This window comes from Lycium barbarum, chromosome 6 (genome assembly GCF_019175385.1).
Source record: "Lycium barbarum isolate Lr01 chromosome 6, ASM1917538v2, whole genome shotgun sequence".
NCBI classification, from domain to species: Eukaryota; Viridiplantae; Streptophyta; class Magnoliopsida; order Solanales; family Solanaceae; genus Lycium; species Lycium barbarum.
In genome coordinates this window covers 103,540,527-103,561,359 of record NC_083342.1, presented here as the reverse complement: position 1 = coordinate 103,561,359, position 20,833 = coordinate 103,540,527, and the positions used below count along the sequence as shown (strand labels likewise).

Sequence of the window (20,833 nt, the reverse complement as noted above, 5' to 3'; positions counted from 1 at the left end):
CAAAGATTACCTTCATAGAGATTTGGATCTACATGAGTGTAGCTTTTACACATTTTTGTTAATCCATGGAGAAGATCTATACAATTATACATTTGATCGGAAAAGAAGGAATTTCGCAAGCCATAATTAATAACGTCAGAAATTTTCGTACAAGCTGATGTTTGTCACAACACCTATACTGGTAGATTACAAAAAAGGCAAGATTGAAGTTTTTTTTCATTGCTTAAAGAAATAGCTTAGCTGCAGTTCAAACTCCAAGTATAAAGACCCCCTTGTTCGAGCACAATAAAGTTATGCTGCTTGTGCTTCAAGACAGGATGCATATTTGCTTGTAAATCAGATAATTAGTGGCAAGACTAATCCACAAGCTCTTGCATTGCAATAAACTAAGATCGATACATTATCTCTGAATACCAAAAGGCACTCTATTATTTAGTATTGTACAATCTAGCCTTTGTGCTTCAGTTTGGACATCTCAATTCAATGGAATAATGTGTATATCTGTATACACAACTATCTGGCAAGTATTGTATAGTAATGTATCTTTCCTTAAGCTTGATTTTTGGCGTTTCATACAATGGAATGATGTGCATTTATTTCGTGCACCACTTACCAATAAAAGTAATACAATTTTAATGATTATTGTGCCTTCATAATGATATAGTGATCAGACTGCAACATGCTGTAGAGTATTGCAAGATCTTCAGAGTCGATTTTAAAGCTTGGCAATTGCATATGGAGGCAAGTTTGATCTTGGAGGCAGCTTTAGATCCTCCCAATCTTCATCGTCTATCTTGGAGAAATAACGGTCAACATCATCATCTCTAATTAATTCCAGTCTGGAGGGCTCCCACTGAAAACATGTGAAAAAGACAGTACAAGAATGAAAGAAGCTCTTAATATCTAAGTTCAGGATTATCCATGATCAAATGAATGTAACGCACCTTAGGATTTCTATCCTTGTCGATGAGTATGGCTCTGCATCCCTGCAGTAAAAGTCAAGTCAGTCCTGTAATGCAGTAAAATGAGTGGCTGAAAGATGGCATATTCTACCTCGAAAAAATCCTTGCTAAATTCTCCCCTCAACACATGACAAACCATCCTGTACTCTCGAATAAGGCAACTACCAACACCTTGCAGCCTCCCTTCTCTTATCTGGAACAGAAAAATGAAACTAATATAAGCAATATGCAGATATTCAAGAACTCTTCAGAGATAATGTTCGCCAAATCTAGGCATTAGGACCGTGTAGAAAGAGATTCAAGATGTGGTTGTGGAGCAAGACATCATCATATTTTATTTGAAGAACTTGCAATACAGCAATACTAATCGAGTAACAAATTTAAAATCCAAAATATATAATTCTAGTATTAAATTTAAAAATCTAAAATAAATAATCTTAATCCAAGCATAAAATCCAAACGGTCTTTCTGAGGCAGCTGTTAAGAAAATAAAATTGAGGCCCAAAGGCCGAGGAGGAGGGGTTTCTAATAAGTTTCACAAATTAGCTAGTATAAGCAAGAAAACAACATTTTCTTGAAATCGTAGAACTTTTAATTCAACTGAATTCCCCATGGATAGGGACAAAGCCAACAGAGATGAAGTTGCAAAGGACAAAAGGTTGAACCAGTATGAGGACCAGTCACTATGCTTCGAATTGAGGAGAAGTGGGTAAAAGGGGTATCATTAACAATATATTTGTAGAGTGCTTGACCTGGTCCTAACCAAACAGCTGATCCGACCAACTTCTTCAGAAACGTAATATAAAACAAAGAATTTTCACATTGTTCTTTCTTCCTCTATTTCATCACAAAAATTAACTACTATGAATTGACACCTGATAACTGTTTAAAAGGTATTGTAACTTAACAGAGCAAGAAGCATCACATTCGTATCTCCATTACAACACGGCAAAATTGAATGGTTCCAAATTGAATTTATTTTAGTTCTTGAAATACAGATTGCTCCTGTCTTTCCTATGAATGACCAGTAGATACGCAAATAAATATTAGGAAGTTCTGTGAAAAAATAACCCAGTCTCCTTAAGATTGGAATTAGTATCTCCAAATCATGTAGCTAGGAACACCTTTCACAGATATTAGGTGTTCAGTTGAATAAAAGCAACAGAGAAGAAAAACTCGATTTCTTTCTTTCCCGAAGGAACAGAGAAAAGCTTCATAACTTTTTAAGGACTCCAGGAAAACGAGCAATTATTCAGTACTCAGCCAAATGAAGTGGAGTACATAACTTCCAGTTGAAGGAGGAGTATTTGTTCTGTTAACCAGTTTTGTCCAACATATAAGTAAAATAACTATTTCCAGCCTCTGAAACTCTGCCTTCCGAAACATATAGCCAGTAATGAACCTAGGCACTATATTTGTTCAGGCAACCACATAATGGTATCACCGAGTAGCTAAGTTACTCGGACTCTTCGAAAGTGTTGCCGCACCCGTGTCGGATCCTCCAAAAATACACTACTTTTGAAGGATCCGACACGCACCCGACGACATTTTAGGCGAGTCCGAGTAACTTAGCCGAGTAGTGGTTAACTTACTGATCTCAATGAAATTTTAAGACTTGTTGGGGATGCTTTCTTCAGCGATTGGATGGTTGAAGAGATCCAGTCATCCTTCTTGTTCAAAGCCTCATTTTCCTGTTGATGATTCATGCCAAGTTCACATCAAGTATTCTGATAACTTATTTTATTAAAATTTTACAAAGTAATTTCACCACAGATAACAAAAAAAATTGCATCAAATAACCATCCATCTCTCAAACTTACAAGAGAAGATATGATTTCCTCGATTGTTCTTCGAGAGAAACAGCGATCAATAATCTTCATCCTGCATACATAAAATTGCAGAACTGAAACAGGTGTACTGTTGAGAAATGGGTCATGAAATTCCGAAGACTACTGGTTTTGTATTATTTGAACAATCTTTTCCCTCCAGTCGATGCAAATTTAGGAAAGCTATCCATTCATAAACTTCTAACGGCCATATAAAAGTAGAGTGAACACAGTCTTGCAACAACAGGAAGAAAAGCAACACAATTGCAAAATAACTAATAAGAAAGAGCACAGATGATTTTTGTGATATGCCATCAATACTATGCTCTCTACTAAGTTCAAGAAAATCCTCTTATAGGACCTGGGATATTAAATCAGCTTCAAAACAAACACCATAACAGAGATATTAAATGAACTCACTTGTGATAAGGACTTTCTGCTTTCAACTTGGGTATGTTAGAGAAGCGACTAATGATGGCAGAAATAACATCTGGATCACTCGTATTGGCTTTAGCTAGTGCTTGTTCTAAAAATGGCAACCTCTGTGAACAGAAGGAAGATCAGAAAGCATTCAATGTAGATCAGATACGGGAGGAAACAAACAATTGGATAAATGTTATGTAACCTGAGTGGAGATGTACATCAAGATCTACAAACCAATTATTCGAAATGCCAATATTCACGTCAGATAAATACAAATCTCAACACAAAAACAGACCATCACAAATCTACAATATAGCATATAAGTTGACCAGTGGCTAACAGAAGATCCCACAAATTCATCTAAGAGCCATTGCACACAGGGTTGACAAATCCAGATCACGTCTGATTAGCTTGGGCACTGTTGGGCAAGGTAATTTAGAAGACCCAAATAAATTTTCTCCAAATATTTCAAATTCATATTTGTCGGTACCCGATCCCGCTAAAAAGAATTTCAATGTACAACTGTACTCTGCATGATGCATCTGTAAAGCTCTACTACTACTATTTGGGAAAAGAAACGACAAGAGACTAGTATTATAGGCACCAAGTTACTGAACCAGCTGATGCCACACCCAAACTAAGTAGAACAATTTGTACTTTACATCCTGATCCACTGGAGGTCTAACATTGACCACAGACCTTCACAAAACCTTTTTGATCTAGACTACATTTGGGCCAAAGTGTACGCCCAAATGTGAGAAACATGGTCAAAATTGGTGGAAATTAGACTTCCTTTTTGTGTGGAAAGGTAGCGGAAATTAAACTTCCTAAGAGAACAAACCAAAAAGATGATGAGACCTATATGGAAAATGCCAGATAAGATTACCGTCGTAACACCATATGCCTAACACCTTCCTGCAGTCAGTGAACTGGCAATTAGTTATTACAACAACGATAACATGCCCATTATAATCCCACAAGTGGGGTCTGGGAGGGTAGAGTGTACGCAGACCTTACCCCTACCTTAGCTAGTTATTAATGTCCGGCAATATCAAGTTTGCCATTTTATAGACCATTCACTTCGGACATATTAGTAACAGAAGACCTACTTCATTCGCCATAGAAGCAATTCAAAATGGCCAGAACATGAAGGATATTGATGCATCATACCTCCGAGGGTACAAAATGAGTTGCTAGACCACAAGCAAGCATTTCAGCACCATCCAACCTAGCACCACTAAGACCAGCATATTCCCCTGCCAGAAATATAAGAAAGTTGTCCAGGCAAAACAGGACATAGTATTTAACTATTTGTACCGGAAAATTTCTCAATGCACCGTAACAACACAGGAAATAATTTTCCTCAACAAAAGACAACAACAATAAAAATAAATCAAATTCTTCAAATATCCTTGTAGAGAAGATGCCTTAGATGTATTCAAAGGCTATGTTACATTTGTAATGACAACCTAGTTTTGTAATGGCCTAAACAAATTCAGCAATCACCATGAAATCAAGGCCAACATCCAACAAACAGCCAAAAAAAAATTGTAGGCAAAAATTAAAAGCGACCAAAATCTTTAAAGAGAAAGACCTAGATGTAATCAGATAACTAGTGTGAAATACTTTGAAATGAGACAAACTCGAGATCCAGAATGCAAACAGTGGAAATTGGATATAAAATGTTGAAAAATGTCAGAAACTTTAAGAGAAGATGCACCAAAAGGAACACGATGGCTGCTGCTTTGCTACACGGGCATGTATAGCAAGCTTTTGTCCACATTCTGAGGGAGGAAGGGCCAATCTTCCATTGTTGACTCTTTTCACTTTTGGTTTTGAAGGTATCGGGGCAGAAGCAGAATTGAAAGCAAAGTAGCTGGGGGTGATTATTGTTATCAAGATAGCCTCAAACTAGCCAAGCTTTGAGCAACCAGGTAATGACATAAATTCAAACACTGACAAGAAGGATATAACTCCATGCTCCAAAATTTAAGGAGCGCTTGGGCTTATAATTTACTCAGTAACTCGGGATTTCTATAGGCTTGGTTTGCATTCAGGAAATTGACAGTGTCTCCAAAGGTACCCGGTCTTGAAAATAATATCTATAAGAAATGACTTTAACTAGAAAAAATTTCCAAGAAGAATTTTTGTTGTCCATCAGGCATAAGTTCTAGCTTTTGCCTATAAGGCAATACTTGTGGTCAATTGAGCAGGTTCAGAGTGTTGAAATATTCTCAACTTCTGCCTTATATGCAAAACTAATTGGAATTTTTTTTTAAAATATATAGCCCAATGGGCAACAAAAGCTTTGCCTAACTAATTTTCTGAAGTGGAGGCTATTTTTTAAAAATTTGTTAAGTGGGGCTGAGAAATCAAGACCACCCCTTATGGAGGCCATTTGTAAACTTATTTGCATTTGTCTCTACAAAATTTAGTAAAAATGACATTAGATAGTCACTTTTAATGATGCTATTTAAAACATATATAAACATATATAACTATAGTTTACAATGTATTTAAAATTCAATCACTTGGTTGCTGCCTTCTCTTGTTGCACTTCTTCTGCAGCGTTTCTTCATTTGTTGTGCTCCTTCCCCTACTCCTCCCATTTAGATTTGGTGATAGAAGGAACTAAATCAAATGAAATTTTAGAAAAAGTAGAACTTCTGGTAATCTAATTGCATGGGACAAAAGAAGACATTTTTTATGAAGGTTCTAAGGTGCTCTGCCTTGAATTCTAACGCTTTATCAGGAGGCAGAAGAGTACGTAGGTGCAACAGTAGAAATTCAGCAATCATCATGAAAACTAAGGCCTAAACAAATTCAGCAATCACCGTGAAAATCAAGGCCAACATCCAACAAACAGCCAAAAAAAATTGTAGGCAAAAAGTATGAGCGACTAAAATCTTAAAAAGCCTTGACCTAGATGTAATCAGATAACTAGTGTGAAATACTTTGAAATGAGACAAACTAGAGATCAAGAATGCAAACAGTGGAAATCGGATATAAAATATTGAAAAATTTCAGTAACTTTAAGAGAAGATGCACCAAAAGGAACACGATGGCTGCTACTTTGCTATAGGGGCATGTATAGCAAGCTTTTGTCCACCTTCTGAAGGAGGAAGGACCAATCTCCCTTTTTCAACTCTTTTCACTTTTGGTTTTGAAGGTATTGGGGAAGAAGCAGAATTAAAAGCAAAGTAGCTGGGGGTGATTATTGTTATCAAAGATAGCCTCAAACTAGCCAAGCTTGAACAACCAGGTAATGACATAAATTCAAACACTGACAAGAAGTATATAATTCCATGCTGAAACTTGAATAAACTATATCTAGCAGTATATTTTTTATAAATCTGAACATGTTACACGGGGAATTACCGAAGAATCCAGGAAGCCTCGAATAAAAGTAAGAAGCACCTACATCAGGAAAGAGTCCCAGAGCTGTTTCAGGCATAGCAGAAACCTACAGGGAAAATGAACATGAGAATATGGGAACATGAAGTTTCTGATATCAGTTCATACATAGCGAACACCAACCAAGTTTGAAAGGGGATACACATTACTGCCAAGACAAAAAAAAAAAAAAATCTCAATGCAATTCCATATTTACCAACGAAATCTCATGAAGATTTACAGCCTTTAAGGTGTTCCTCTAATTTTGCTAAAACTATTCCACATGAATATTAGATACTGTTGCATTCCACAAGAGAGGCCCACAAAATATAAAGAGACAAATTTCAAGCAAATGCCAAATAATGTGGTAAAGGTCAAATATACAAAGGAAAGCGAGATAAAGAAATTGAAGAATTGAATCTATTACTCAAGTAGATGCAATACCGACTTCTCTGTTGCAACTCGAAATCTACCATGTACAGAAGCACCAAGTCCACCTCCCATGACAATTCCATTAAGAATGGAAACCTTCAAGAGTAGTCCAAATAGATTAACGAACTCCTCAGAGAATTGTATCAGAAAACTAGAATTACACATAACCTAAGTTAACCTGGGGTTTACTATATGTTGCCATCACATAGTTAAGGGTGAACTCATCACGGAAATAATCAGCACCCAGTTTCCAGTTACCTGAAAGCATAAACAAATAAAATAAATAAATAAATAATGTAATTACCTAGTTTTCAATCCTTAAGCTATGTGCACTTAAATTACTAAATTGTTGAAAATTTTGAGAACATCTGGATAGAGCATAGATAGAGCAAAAAGTTACTTGGACTTACAAATAGCAATAACAATAGAAGAAAAGTATTAATATATTGCTTGAAAGTTGTTCTGATAGGAAAAGCATCTCATCATGGACCAATTGTCTACATTTGAACTGTTAAATGACTTCAAAATATTGAAACTTATGAAACTTCTTCAGTTTAGCATTTAGAGGTGTGTCACACAGTTTTGGATGTCTAAAATTAAACATCTAGTGCATAAATAAGGATGGAAACAAACTTTCACCTTCATGGATCCAGTTTAAAATATCATCTATAAATACTGAAGATTGTCTTTACAAAGCTATAACCAATTTAGTGGACTACCTACCCTGGCGAACATTATTGACAACAGCTGTAACATCTCCACCAGCACAGAAAGCCCTTCCATTTCCCTGGAAATAAAAGGAGTAACATTGCGTGACTGATGTAAGATATTTTATACTTGTACAGGATCACTTGTAGAACTGTGCAACCCACCACCAAAGCTTGTGAAAGAGAACTAAAACATAAAACTGCATACAAGAAACGAAACCAATACTTTTCCTTTCAGCTGTTCTACTAATTTCCAAATAAGCTTCTTAATTTGATGTTCTATCTTATTTTGCTCAAGTTCCAAGGATTTACAGGAAAAACTAACTACTCCTACTTGATACTTTCTCTTGGCTCTCTGGCGTCAATGAGTGGTTTAAGCATGTGGCTATGTCAAGCGTAAATTAACGGCTAAGTAGAGGTTAGAAGTCTCCCTTCTCTCTAGACTTTTTCTTTCGGGATCGGTAAAGAGTAACATTATTGATTTCCAGCACTTAGAAAATGTTGTAAAATATTTCTCAAGACTTTTTTTCAAACAAAATCATCCCTGTGACCAACTCAGCAATATGATTAATACTACTACCAAGTAACATAACCCTAGTATATGATGAAGAGAAAGGTAGGTAGCATTGAATACTAGATTGGTCAGAGATGGAAACGGCGAGATATTACAACTAGCCACTTTGCCAGCTTCATTCTTAGAGGGGCTATATCACTGAAGCCATGAGGAGAAGCTTCTTCACTGTGTCAAGAGATGAGTCTGGGAACAGACTGAAGTTCTTTGACACCTGCCTAGTTAAAAACGCTTATATGGAGTGGGTCCCACTGATACATATATAAACGGTATTCCTTTGGCTAGCTTTCAAGTCTTATTAGTGCCCTCTAGGAGACTTTGTAGCTTTGATTGGGTGTAGCCAGAATACCATTTTCTTTTATAAGGTTAACCAGAAAAATACCTTGTTCTTTTATAAGGGAGGTTCCGTTATCCTTTTTCCCCCAACCCAACCTCCTCTGACAAATATGATATATTTCTTTCCATTGAACTCCCAACTCTACGAATCTTCCAGCACAAGTCACAATGACCAAGCACTAAGAGAAACAGAATCTCAGATTGATGCATTAAAAATTCAATGAAGAAACAAAATAGAAGAAATGAGAGGTCACAATTTAAACAAATCAACGGAAACTGCCTGCCAGCATGTATCAGTTGTTTGTAATATTTTTTCTACGAACAATATAAGATAACCATAGTTAAGCTATGAAGGAAAGTTAACTATCACAGCAGATCCTCCCACTAGTGAGCATACCTTCAATATTATCATCTTCACATTTGAATCTCCTTCACTAGCATGGAAAAGTTCCAACAGCCGAGATATCTGGACAAACAAATAAGTTTAAGAGGACACTTTTCACTTATAACATGTTTTCACACTTCAATCTATTTCATCAGGTGATCAGCAACTTACATCAATATGACACGAATATTGCAGGATTTAGAAGACTAAATGCTCACAAAGTTAATACAATAAATAAACCTCTTCCGGATGATTGCATGAGAAGATAGTATAACACGAATCCATATCAAATTAGTCTTTATAGCTACCATTATCATGATCTAATCTCCTCAGCTCAGTCGCATAAAACCAGAAGAAAACTAGTTGAGCAAGTATCGCACTCATGCTTCCTTCTCCAGTTCCACAGTAATTAGATGTTATTAGAGTACTGTTTTTTCTTTTAACAGTATGTTGCTGAGAAGCAAACAGAAAAAAAAAAAAAAGACATCGATAGACTAACTTAATGAAGATTTCATAACAAAGTTCATGACAGTACTTGATATCCGGTGAGAAGGTGCAAGGCTAGGCATTTTACTATCATCAAGCAAGGTGCAAGTCGTGAGATATATATATATATATATATATATAAGTCCTTGAACCTTTGTATGTATGCATATTTTCAGTGACAAATGCCCATTTTAGATCAAAGGAGCGGTGAAATTAACAAAGTCATTACACAAAGCAAATAAAATTCGAAGGGGCAAATTTATTCTCTGTCTTAAGGAAGATAAACAATAGCAACGATAAATTTTGGTACAATTAAGGACAACAAGATAGGAAAAAAGAAAGCACTCAAGCAGTACCCCAAAAAAGAAAATATCAAAATTAGGCATACCATTTGAAAAGAAAGAGCATTCAACTGGTTAGGCCTATTTAATATGAATGTTCTAACATTTGCTGTCTCCTCCACCAAAACCTGACAACCAAAAATAACAGTTAAAATAAACGGAAAAAGGTTAGAATAACAAGTAGAGTGATGACAGGAGAATAGGATTGGACCTGAGCGGTTGCGCCATTGTTAGAAGCCATGGTGGAATTCTCAGCTTCTTGGGACTAAACCCGCAAATTTATTGCAGCAGACACAGGGCTAATTTTGTCCATTCACCAACCACCCGATTCATCACGTTACTTCTGCCCATCTTACTTGTTCCGTCTTTCTTTAATACTACCCCGTGCGCACTTTGAATTATAATGTATCTATACGTAATTATATTTATATATATATATATATATATATATATATATATATAATTAAAATATGATTAATATAACTTTATAGTCTTGCTTCGTATCTAAAACTTTATTATATTAGTGTTTGCTATGAATACAAAGTTTGCAAAAATTTATTAATACTTTTTAAAAGAGAAAGAATTATTTAAAAAGAAACTATTTTTCTCTCTTTGAGATAAAATAATAGCAATATTTAAGCATCAGTTGATACTTTGAATTTTAATTTGATTAATTTAAAGGTGTAAAATATTTTATTGTTAATGTATGTAGATTGAACCTAAACAATACTTATTATTTTTTATCAAATTTTGATTTGGATAATTCTAATTCAAATTATTAAATTAATTTTACATGTTTAAAACGAAACAAAGTAGAAATTTAATTTTCTATTTAAACGAAAAACTACTATTTTTTAATTTTTGGTGAATATTCTTGGTTTAGCTCATTTTACTTATCATGTTGTCTTTTGCACGTTTTTTTAGGAAACAACAATTAGAATTAGAATTTGACTAATTTACCTTATTTATTATTTGATCCTCATTTAATATTATTTTTTCTTTTACGACATTAATCTCTTTTCACATTTATTAGAGTAAGAATAAAAATGAAAAAGTAATTAAATTCTATCTTATTTTAAAATATAAATATTTTAAGTATATTTATTTTAGTAAACATAACAAATAAATGACATGGCGGAATAGTAAATACAACAGTTAAATTCTATATTAGAGCTCAGGCTAATATAAGGAAAAAACAATTGTATAATTTGGCTACTTAACCTTTTGAAAAAAAGCAATAATATGGGGTCCACATTTTTACTGTACAATAATTTCATTTGCTCCCACTAATGGGTTGATACGCATGTGACAATGAATCCACCATTATTGACTTAATGGGGATACTTTGGAAATTACATGAATATTATTTGATTTTTTATTATGGGATGCACGTTTTTTTTTTTTTTATATTGCTTGTTTTTTAAATATGGGTCCACTTTTTTTTTTTTTTACATGAGTTGGAGGTGGACGACGAAACCACCCCCAACTCATGCTTCTAATATATTTATTACTATTATAGAAGACCGTTTATATTTCGCTTTCTTGATGTTATTCCTCATTATTGGTGTTAGACTTATGGTATAAGTTTTAAATCTTTTGGTTTTATGGCTTCTTTAGCAGTTTTTGTGTTCAATTTAAATCGTTATTTATTTTTTCCCAAACTTCTCTTCTTTACATTTTCTCTAAGCGAACTTTTACCATTTTCTGAACTTATTATCATTATTTAAATATCCTATTTTTTCAGTTGCAATTGTCTCCCACTTCTCCACGCGGACCCCACCTTAAATTTTTTAATCTCTACTATTATGGAAGAGTGGGCCCCACCTTAAATATTTTTTTTCCTAGCAATTATCTCCCACTTCTTCACGTGGACCCCATCTTTTTTTTTCTTTGCAATTGTCTCCTAATTCTCCACGCGAACCCCACCTTAATTTTTTTAATCTCTATTGTTATGGAAGAGTGGGCCCCACCTTATTTTATTTTATTTTTTTACAATTTTTCTACCATTAAAGAAGATTGGGGAAATTGGATTCCTATTTCCAAGTTCGAAATTGGAGAAAAATGAAAAACATTATCCTTTATGTTTGAAAGTAGGTTCAAAATGTGAAAATAAGATCTTTTGCCCTTTTACAATTTGAATAGAAAAAAATAACTTTTTCAAATCTCTTATGTATTTTTTTTCAGATCTCTTATGTGTAAAAAATGAAAATCTCTTGTAAAAAGGTCATAAAACTAAATAAAGGTTGTAAGGACCAAAAATCCAATTCTCACGTTCAAAATAGTGCCCAAGTATAGAAGAAATTGCACGGTTTACCTTTCAAATGGGCTGGTCTTTTTGACCTTCAAAATCGAACTTACACCTAGCAGGGCATAAGATTTTAAGGGCATGAGACATAAATTCTGAGATATGATGCAAAATTATAAACTTATGTCCCGCGAAAAAATTATTTATTTTGAGGGACAAAAATTAAAGACCAGCACAAAATAGGGGAAAAGTGCAAATGACCCTTTAGTTTGCACTTAATAATTTTGATTCTGTAAGTTCGTTAAAATTTAATACTTTTAGTCTTCCATAAAATATTTATCGAATTTTAGCTGTCAAATTTAACGAAAACAATAGAAAAAAAAAGATTTAATTATAAACACCAAGAAGTTCCATCAAATTCTAAAATATGCAACACATAAAGTTGTACTAGACACTTTAAAAAGGTATTTAAAAGAGTATTAAAAGAATAGCGGGAAAATATATCTTAAAAGCTACACCAGCCGCTAAAAGTAAATTAAAAATAAGAAAAATACAAAAATCGAACCTCTAAATACGAGTTCCCGCTATTTTTTTTATTTGATAGTTTCGTCAAATTTAACGGACAATATTAGGTAAATATTTGATAGAGACTTAAAAGTGTTAACTTTTGACAATCTTAAACCCTTAAAGTGCCAAAACAGTTAAATACGTGCGTACCCAATAGACCATTTTTAACCTTACCCTCGAACATAAGTTAACGGTTTTGCCATTTTCTCTTCAAAAATTGAAATATAGTTTTGTTAGAGAAAATAGGAAGAGTCCGGAACCAAAATGACCCATTAAAAATTAAAGTGAACCAAAATACCACCAAAAAATTTTTTGGTACAAAAGTACCTTTAGCGCAGTATTTTACTGCGCTAAAGCACTTAACCGTGATGGAGCCGTTAAGTGCTTTAGCGCAGTAAAATAATGCACTAAACCAAACTCTCTCTCCCCTATACCGCAGTAAAATAGGACTCTATCATTTTCCCAAAACAGCCTCTTATTACATTTTCACACTTTTTTACGTAGTTTAGCCGTATATTAATCATGCTTTGAGACTCTGGAACTTCAATATTTTATATAGAAGCCTACTTATATTTGTACGATTAATAAGTTAGGCTCAATACATCAAGGATACGCAAAAGTTTGGATTGTCGTTTTAGTGGTTGAAAAGTGCTCGAAGTCCTTTTTTGTTTGAAGACTTGTAGTCATTAGCTTTACTTTATTTATGTTTTAGGGTTTCGTATTATTTTTAAATTAATGCTTAACTCTATTTCGAATGTGTCACATTTTTTTGTATTATCGATTTAGGATGTGACACTACAAACAATAATAAAGACTAAGATAATATTTATAAATATAAATAGATATGCAAAAAATATATAATATTTATGATAAACTGTACAACACTAATGTATATACACTATCGTGGATGGGTCCCACATGTGGTATGCCTGAGACTATCCCTAGGCCTAAGGCTCATACCATCCCCACCGCCCTCGTCATAGTCTCCATCACTCTATTTCCTCTTAATAACCGGGCGTTCCAAGTTATGATCATCTTCTCATCCCCTAGCCCGTGCGCCCTTAATTAGAATGTGCTTCTTCTTGGGATCTAGTCCCGTTAGCACGGTCAGAACCTCAGGCTGAGCTGGGCTTGGAAACTCGACCTCTTCCTCGTCGGGAGTCGCCACCGCAGGCGCCGAAGTATGAGCCTGAAAAATATATACTCCCTCTGTTTCAATTAATGTGAACATATTTCCTTTTTAGTCCGTACCAAAAGGAATGACCTCTTTCCTAATTTGGAAGCAAATTCACTTTATGAAATGATTTACAGCCACACAAATATTCAAGACTTATTTTGAACCATAAGTTTCAAAAGTCTTCACTCTTTCTTAAATGTCGTGCCCAGTCAAATGGGTTCACATAAATTGAAACGGAGGGAGTAATAATTAGTACCATTTCTTATTTATTCAATTGAATACATTAACGTTTGTTGAATAATCAAACATGTGTATCGACAGGCGCCTGAGTATGCTCCCGAGGTGGGTCTGTAGGCATCTGAGATGGGGTTGGTGCGGAATATGATGTAGTCTCATGGACGAGATGTTGTTCGAAGTCCAAATAAAGGTGATAAATATTTACCTTATATTGAATAAAATTGATTTTAAGTAAAAATCTTATCTGCGCCTCGATAGTCTCATGAGAAGACACCTCTGCCTCGGCAGGCTGATGAGAAGGCTCCTGAATGGGTCGCTCTTGTAGACCCACTGGCGCCGAATCCTAAAATATGAAAAAAAAACCGAAATAATAAGTAACATACATATTTAAAATAAATACTTTAAATAATCAAATATGTATTTTAAATATTGACCTTATATTGAATAAAACTAATTTTAATAAAAATCTTACCCGTGGCTCGACAGTCACATGGGAAGACGCCGCTGGCTCGGCAGGACCATGAGAAAACGCTTGAGTGGGTGGCTCTGGTGGACCCGCTGGTGCCGAATCCTAAAATATAAAATATTACTAAATAATGAGTAATATATATATTTAAAATAAGTAATTTAAATGAACAAATAAGTATTTTAAATACTAACCGGGATCAAAAACTCATTGAAGTCAAGAATCCTGGCTCCCTCTAAATTCCTCAAAGGCCGCTCATCAGCTAATGAAGCGCGTAACGCCGCCCCAATCGACATTATCATACTCCTCCATGTATGCATTCTGGTTCGGTTGTGATGAAGACCTAGGTATCTCAACAAGTAGGAGCGCCTGCATAAACGAAGGTGAGTCCCCAGGTGAGCGGCCACCGGCCTGGAACGGCTGCGGATGGACTAGAATGGGAACGTCCTCTGGAATAGGATTGGCCTTATCTACCTCATCTACCAGATGGTGTCCTTCACCACCAGGTCCTCTAGCAGTAGCACCGCGTCCTCTACGCGCACCGCGTCCTCTGGCAGCACGACCTCCTCTTTTGCCAGCACCAGGTCCTCTTCTGGCAGCACCAGGTCCTTCTCCTGGCGCTTACTGATACTCAGCCTCTGGAACAGGCTCCCGCATGCGCCTAACCTCTCCTGTCTGCCGGATACCATCCTGGGATATCCGTACCATCTCCGCCGTAAGCCCTGGTAAGGCATATGCTCTAACCCCAATATGCGTAATCGCTGAACGACCACCAGTTACATTTGTGTTCAACAGTAAAAACAAAGTTATTTTTTAAAACATAACAATTAATGCGATTAAATAAATCTAAATACGATAAACTTACCAATGCCTCGTACTGCCCCGTGAGTGCTGAGTATCTTACATCCCTTCCGGGACACAAAGCTGGGTTGACGATCAATCGGCGTGTGATCTGATGATACCAGCGCATGTAATCCTCACTAGGAGTCAAATGGCCGACCACCACTAAAGTGCCCAACCTGCTCTCCCAACGGTGGAGCTGGTGATAACGTCCAAATACACTCCTCAAAGAGAAAGTGTACACGGTCGTATGCAATATATTTACCCAACTATGAGTCAGGGTCGATCCCACAGGGAACAATATGCTAGGCGATTAAGAAAGTAAGGAACTTTCACCAACTAAGCTAAAGCCAAACGATAGATAATATTTTGGGTTTTTGAGAAAATTATGACTAATGCGGAAATGTAAACTAACCTAGAAAGCAAGTAAAATGATCAATGGCCACAAGTTTGGATACAAAGGAAATTACACTCAAGTAACGATCCAATGTATTTCACGATTTTACAACTAAGAACGGGTTTATGTCAATAGATAATGATATCTAAAATCTCATTGAAAGTCTTCCAACCAAATCAATGAATTTCACTCTAAGCTTTTCCAAGCCTTAGAGTGTGATATTAGGCACAATCAATTTAACCTCAAGTAACTATCCTCTTCCGAGCTCAAGTTATTAGATGAGTTTAATGACCCAAATTCTTGTTAATTAATCTTTCCCAACCTAGATTTCCTCTTCCGAGCTCAATCTAAGTAGATGGGTGAGTCCTAGGGTTAGCTAATCCCTTTGGAAACATTCAAGAACGAGATTAATTAAATCAACAAAGACCCACTTCAATAGCAATAAGAATCATTCAATACATGAGCAAAACAAGAGTTTTAATCCAAACTTTAATCAAGAATATTTTCATAAACAAGATTCAAATCTAGAAATGAAATACTACACACTAAAATATTCAATACAAAACAAGGAATTGAAGAAAGGTTTAAGAATTATCTCATTAAAGTGCTCCAATCTTCTCTTCCAATGGTGTAGGTGAAAACCCTAGCATCCAAAACTTACAAAATGGCAAAAGATGGAAAATGTTTTGCCCTAGCCTCTCTTTTGTAGCTCCCCCCAATTTTTCCAAGTCCAAAAAATGTCAAAATCTGCCCCCATATTTCTGTTTTTGTAATTCTGCCCGTTTTTGCAAAACTGTCCACTTTTGACAGTTTTGCAAATCTGTCCCGTTTTTGCAAAACTGTCCAGTTTTGACAGTTTTGCAAAAATGTCCAGTTTGACCCCTTTTTGACTTTCTTTTCACTTGGTATCTTCCGATCACTCATTTCAGCTACTTGGCTTGTTTTGCTCTATTTTGTTCCATTTTGGTCCATTTTGATCCATTTTGCTCTTTTATGCTCTCCGGGCATCTTTTCCTACAAAACAACATAAAAACACAAAAAGTAACAACAAAAGTGCTTAAGGAGTCACAAAAGCTTAAGGAATTAGCGTCGAATATCGCGTAATTTCACGACTCATCAACACCCCCAACTTAAAGTCTTTGCTTGTCCTCAAGCAAACTAAAACAAAAATCTCAATGAGGATCCATTTTAAGCACAAAAACATGACTTTGGTTGGTACCAACAATTAGGCTACAAGCATGTGAAGCTTCAACCAAATAACTCCCTCATTCAAAATACAATTTCAAGAATGCAATAGAGATATAAAACTACCAAGCAACAACACTCAAGTCTCAATAAGTGACTCAAAACTACTAGCTTACTAGATATGCTCAGTTGACTCAACTTTGGATTTTTCAACATCACCAATCTATCGTAATCCATATGCCCTCACAAGAAATAAAGTCCCAAAATCACTGTATTCACAACAACAACACAAGGGACAATTACACAAAGTCACTCACACTCAACAAAAAAAATTCTAGTGCTAACAAATATCACACCATAAGCTTGCCCTTATTTTCAATCATCACTAACTCAAGAACATTTAGTTGGAGATCACATAGGGACTTTTTAAGCTTGTAATGTAGGCTTAGGGAAGGGTAGGATAAGTATTTGGGATACAAGTGACTACGCCCTCCTTGAACACTACACAAAACCTTTCGTCCACTTTCCTCTTCATTTCAAAACAACACTCCTTCCTTTGCATACTAGTTTCCCCAATTATTCCAACTTCCTTTATAAAGTTCCAAAATATAATGTGCTAGCACATGCCACCCCCAACTATAAATGTTGCAGTGTCCTCGCTGCACATAATCAAAACAAAACATAAAAATAGAAAAGGAAAAAAAAAAAGTTTTTTTTTTTTGGCTGGCACCACCTGCGACCACACATGCGAATCGCAGGTCTGACCTGCGAGTCGCAGGTGATGTCACCTGCATTTTTTTTTTTTTTTTTTTTTTTACAAAGATACATTTTTTTTTTGCACAAAAAGTTTGCAACCTTTTTGTATTTTTTAAATTTTTCTTCTTTTCTTTTGACTTTTTCACAACACCAACCTTCACCACTCTCAAGCAACACTAACACCCCCAACTTAGGCTTTTGGTCTCAAATTCACAATTTCAAGTTCAAGGAGGGAAACGTTCAAAAGAGAGACTTTTCATCAAACATGGTAAAGGCTTGTAATGTGGCAATCAAAGAAAAGGTCATAAACTCAAATGGGGTTACTAGTGATATTATTTATGCAATGGTAGGCTAGAAAGGCTAAAGAGGCTTTTTCAAACATCACAAAGATGCCCGGAGAGCATAAAAGAGCAAAATGGATCAAAATGGACCAAAATGAAACAAAATAGAGCAAAACAAGCCAAGTAGCTGAAATGAGTGATCGGGAGATACCAAGTGAAAAGAAAGTCAAAAAGAGGTCAAACTGGACATTTTTGCAAAACTGTCAAAACTGGACAGTTTTGCAAAAACGGGCAGAATTGCAAAAACAGAAATATGGGGGCAGATTTTGACATTTTTTGGACTTGAAAAAATTGGGGGGAGCTATAAAAGAGAGGCTAGGGCAAAACATTTTCCATCTTTGGTCATTTTGCAAGTTTTGGAGGCTATGGTTTTCACCTACACCATTGGAAGAGAAGATTGGAGCACTTTAATAAGATAATTCTTAAACCTTTCTTCAATTCCTTGTTTTGTATTGAATATTTTAGTGTGTAGTATTTCATTTCTAGACTTGAATCTTGTTTATGAAAATATTCTTGATTAAAGTTTGGATTGAAACTCTTGTTTTGCTCATGTATTGAATGATTCTTATTGCTATTGAAGTGGGTCTTTGTTGATTTAATTAATCTCGTTCTTGAATGTTTCCAAAGGGATTAGCTAACCCTAGGACTCACCCATTTACTTAGATTGAGCTTGGAAAAGGAAATCTAGGTTGGGAAAGATTAATTAACAAGAATTTGGGTCATTAAACTCATCTAATAACTTGAGCTCGGAAGAGGATAGTTACTTGAGGTTAAATTGATTGTGCCTAATATCACACTCTAAGGCTTGGAAAAGCTTAGAGTGAAATTCATTGATTTGGTTGGAAGACTTTCAATGAGATTTTAGAAATCATTATCTATTGACATAAACCCGTTCTTAGTTGTAAAATCGTGAAATACATTGGATCATTACTTGAGTGTAATCTCCTATTATCCATGCTTGTGGCCATTGATCATTTTACTCGCTTTCTAGGTAATTTTACATTTCCGCATTAGTCATAATTTTCTCAAAAACCCAAAATATTATCCATCGTTTGGCTTTAGCGCAGTTGGTGAAAGTTCTTTACTTTCTTAATCGCCTAGCATATTGTTCCCTGTGGGATCGACCCCGACTCATAGTTGGGTAAATATATTGCATACGACCGTGTACACTTTCTCTTTGAGGAGTGTATTTGGACGTTATAAAAAATGGCGCCGTTGCCGGGGAACAATTTGGCGTATTTGAGTTAGTTTGGGATTTAAGCTAACTTGCTTTGGTTCAAACTTTCATTGCTTTATATTATCTAAAAAAAAAAAAAAAAAAACTGACCAGTTTTGCAGAATTGCAAAACTGTCCAGTTCTGAAAAACTGTCCAGTTTTTGCTTCTGCAGAAACTGTCCAGTTCTAAAAAAAAAAAAAACAATGGCATCATATAATGAAAATTGGTCGGATGGTAGTTATGCATACTTTGATGACCCTTGTCTTTATTGTGGAGGACCACACTCATGGCAAAATTGTTTGAATTCTCCCGGGGGTGGATTGTGCGCACAATCTCAAACCTATGAGTGGAGTATTTCTGATAGGTGTGGTGGTCAAAATGGTCATTGGGATAATTGTGCTTATTTGTCCTTCCCTCCCCCGAACCCCCACTATGACTATTCTAGTTTTGATTTTGATGATAGTAGGGATATGGAAGTGGAAGAAGCCTCGAATGCTCAAAATGAGAGGATAATGCTCATGTTGGAGACCATCCTTGAAAAAGTTGAAAAACAGGACTTAGCGGTTAAGGACTTGAGGCAACCACTTGATGAATTGAGGCAAGCAATTAATTGCAATGACAAAGCTATTCACACCTTGGAGGATCAAATGAAATTATTGGCTCAGATTCATAATGCTCAACAACTTGAGGATGTTGAAAGTAGACAAGAAAGTGGCCAAAACATGAATTTCTCCAAGGGTGGATTTTTACAAGCTTTGAATGACCCTCAACTTGAAGAAAGTCTTGACAAAGTGGAAGTTGTGAGCCAAGATTGGCTTATGACTCAAGCTCAACAACTTGGAGCCTATGGAGATCATCGTGAAGGCATTTCAAGGATGATGGAAATTTTTTTAAAAATCCATGTTGAGCAAAGTCAAGAGTTGAAGGAACTTGAAATTGCTATCCGTGACTTGAATACCGAATTGAATGCAAAAGTTGAGGTATGCAATACTCAACATCAAATAGTCATGGATAGTAGTTTTCAGTTAGTTTCCAATGAAAAAGTGGTCAACATTGATTTTCAAGAGCTAATGATGAATTGCCAACCGACCAATCCAAAAATAATGCAAGATGCCAATATTGAAGAAATGATACTAGAGTTGCATAAAAAAGTTCATGAAATGGTTTTTGAAGACTCTAGTTCATTTTTAGGCGAGAATGTCAAAAATGAAGCAAATTTGAAATTGAAGCGCATTGGACCACATTCCAACCATTTTTCAACATTGTGCTTGGTTGATGATATGGAAGTTGAACTAACCAAGCCTATGGAGAATTTTGGAGATGAAGAAGAAAACGTTTTCATTTTGAAGTTTGCTATGCCAAGAAGACAAAATGGCATGCCTCACTTAAGGGCCAAGAAATGCAAAATGCGACACCCAAGAGTTGGCCTACTTGTTTTTCTACCACCGCCCCATGAGCGTCATCATGATCTTGATTCAAAGTTGGGGCGCAAATTCATATCCTCCAAGTGGAGGAAAAAGTGGTAAAGGTACCCGTCGTGCCG

The 20,833-nt window shown here is 35.6% G+C and overlaps 1 protein-coding gene across 1 annotated transcript; it reads right to left on the bottom strand.

The window, feature by feature from the left end:
- Window positions 1-344: 344 nt before the first annotated feature.
- LOC132645155 (3-hydroxyisobutyryl-CoA hydrolase 1-like) lies at window positions 345-10,218 on the bottom strand. Its single transcript, XM_060361952.1, has 14 exons — window positions 10,074-10,218; window positions 9,910-9,990; window positions 9,048-9,116; window positions 7,760-7,823; window positions 7,215-7,294; window positions 7,049-7,132; window positions 6,590-6,674; window positions 4,382-4,467; window positions 3,209-3,330; window positions 2,783-2,843; window positions 2,555-2,653; window positions 1,054-1,155; window positions 945-986; window positions 345-853 (listed from the first exon to the last, which is right to left on the bottom strand). The coding sequence occupies exons 1-14, from the start codon at window positions 10,101-10,103 to the stop codon at window positions 716-718; spliced, it is 1,143 nt and encodes a 380-aa protein (XP_060217935.1). The 5' UTR covers window positions 10,104-10,218; the 3' UTR covers window positions 345-715.
- Window positions 10,219-20,833: the final 10,615 nt, after the last annotated feature.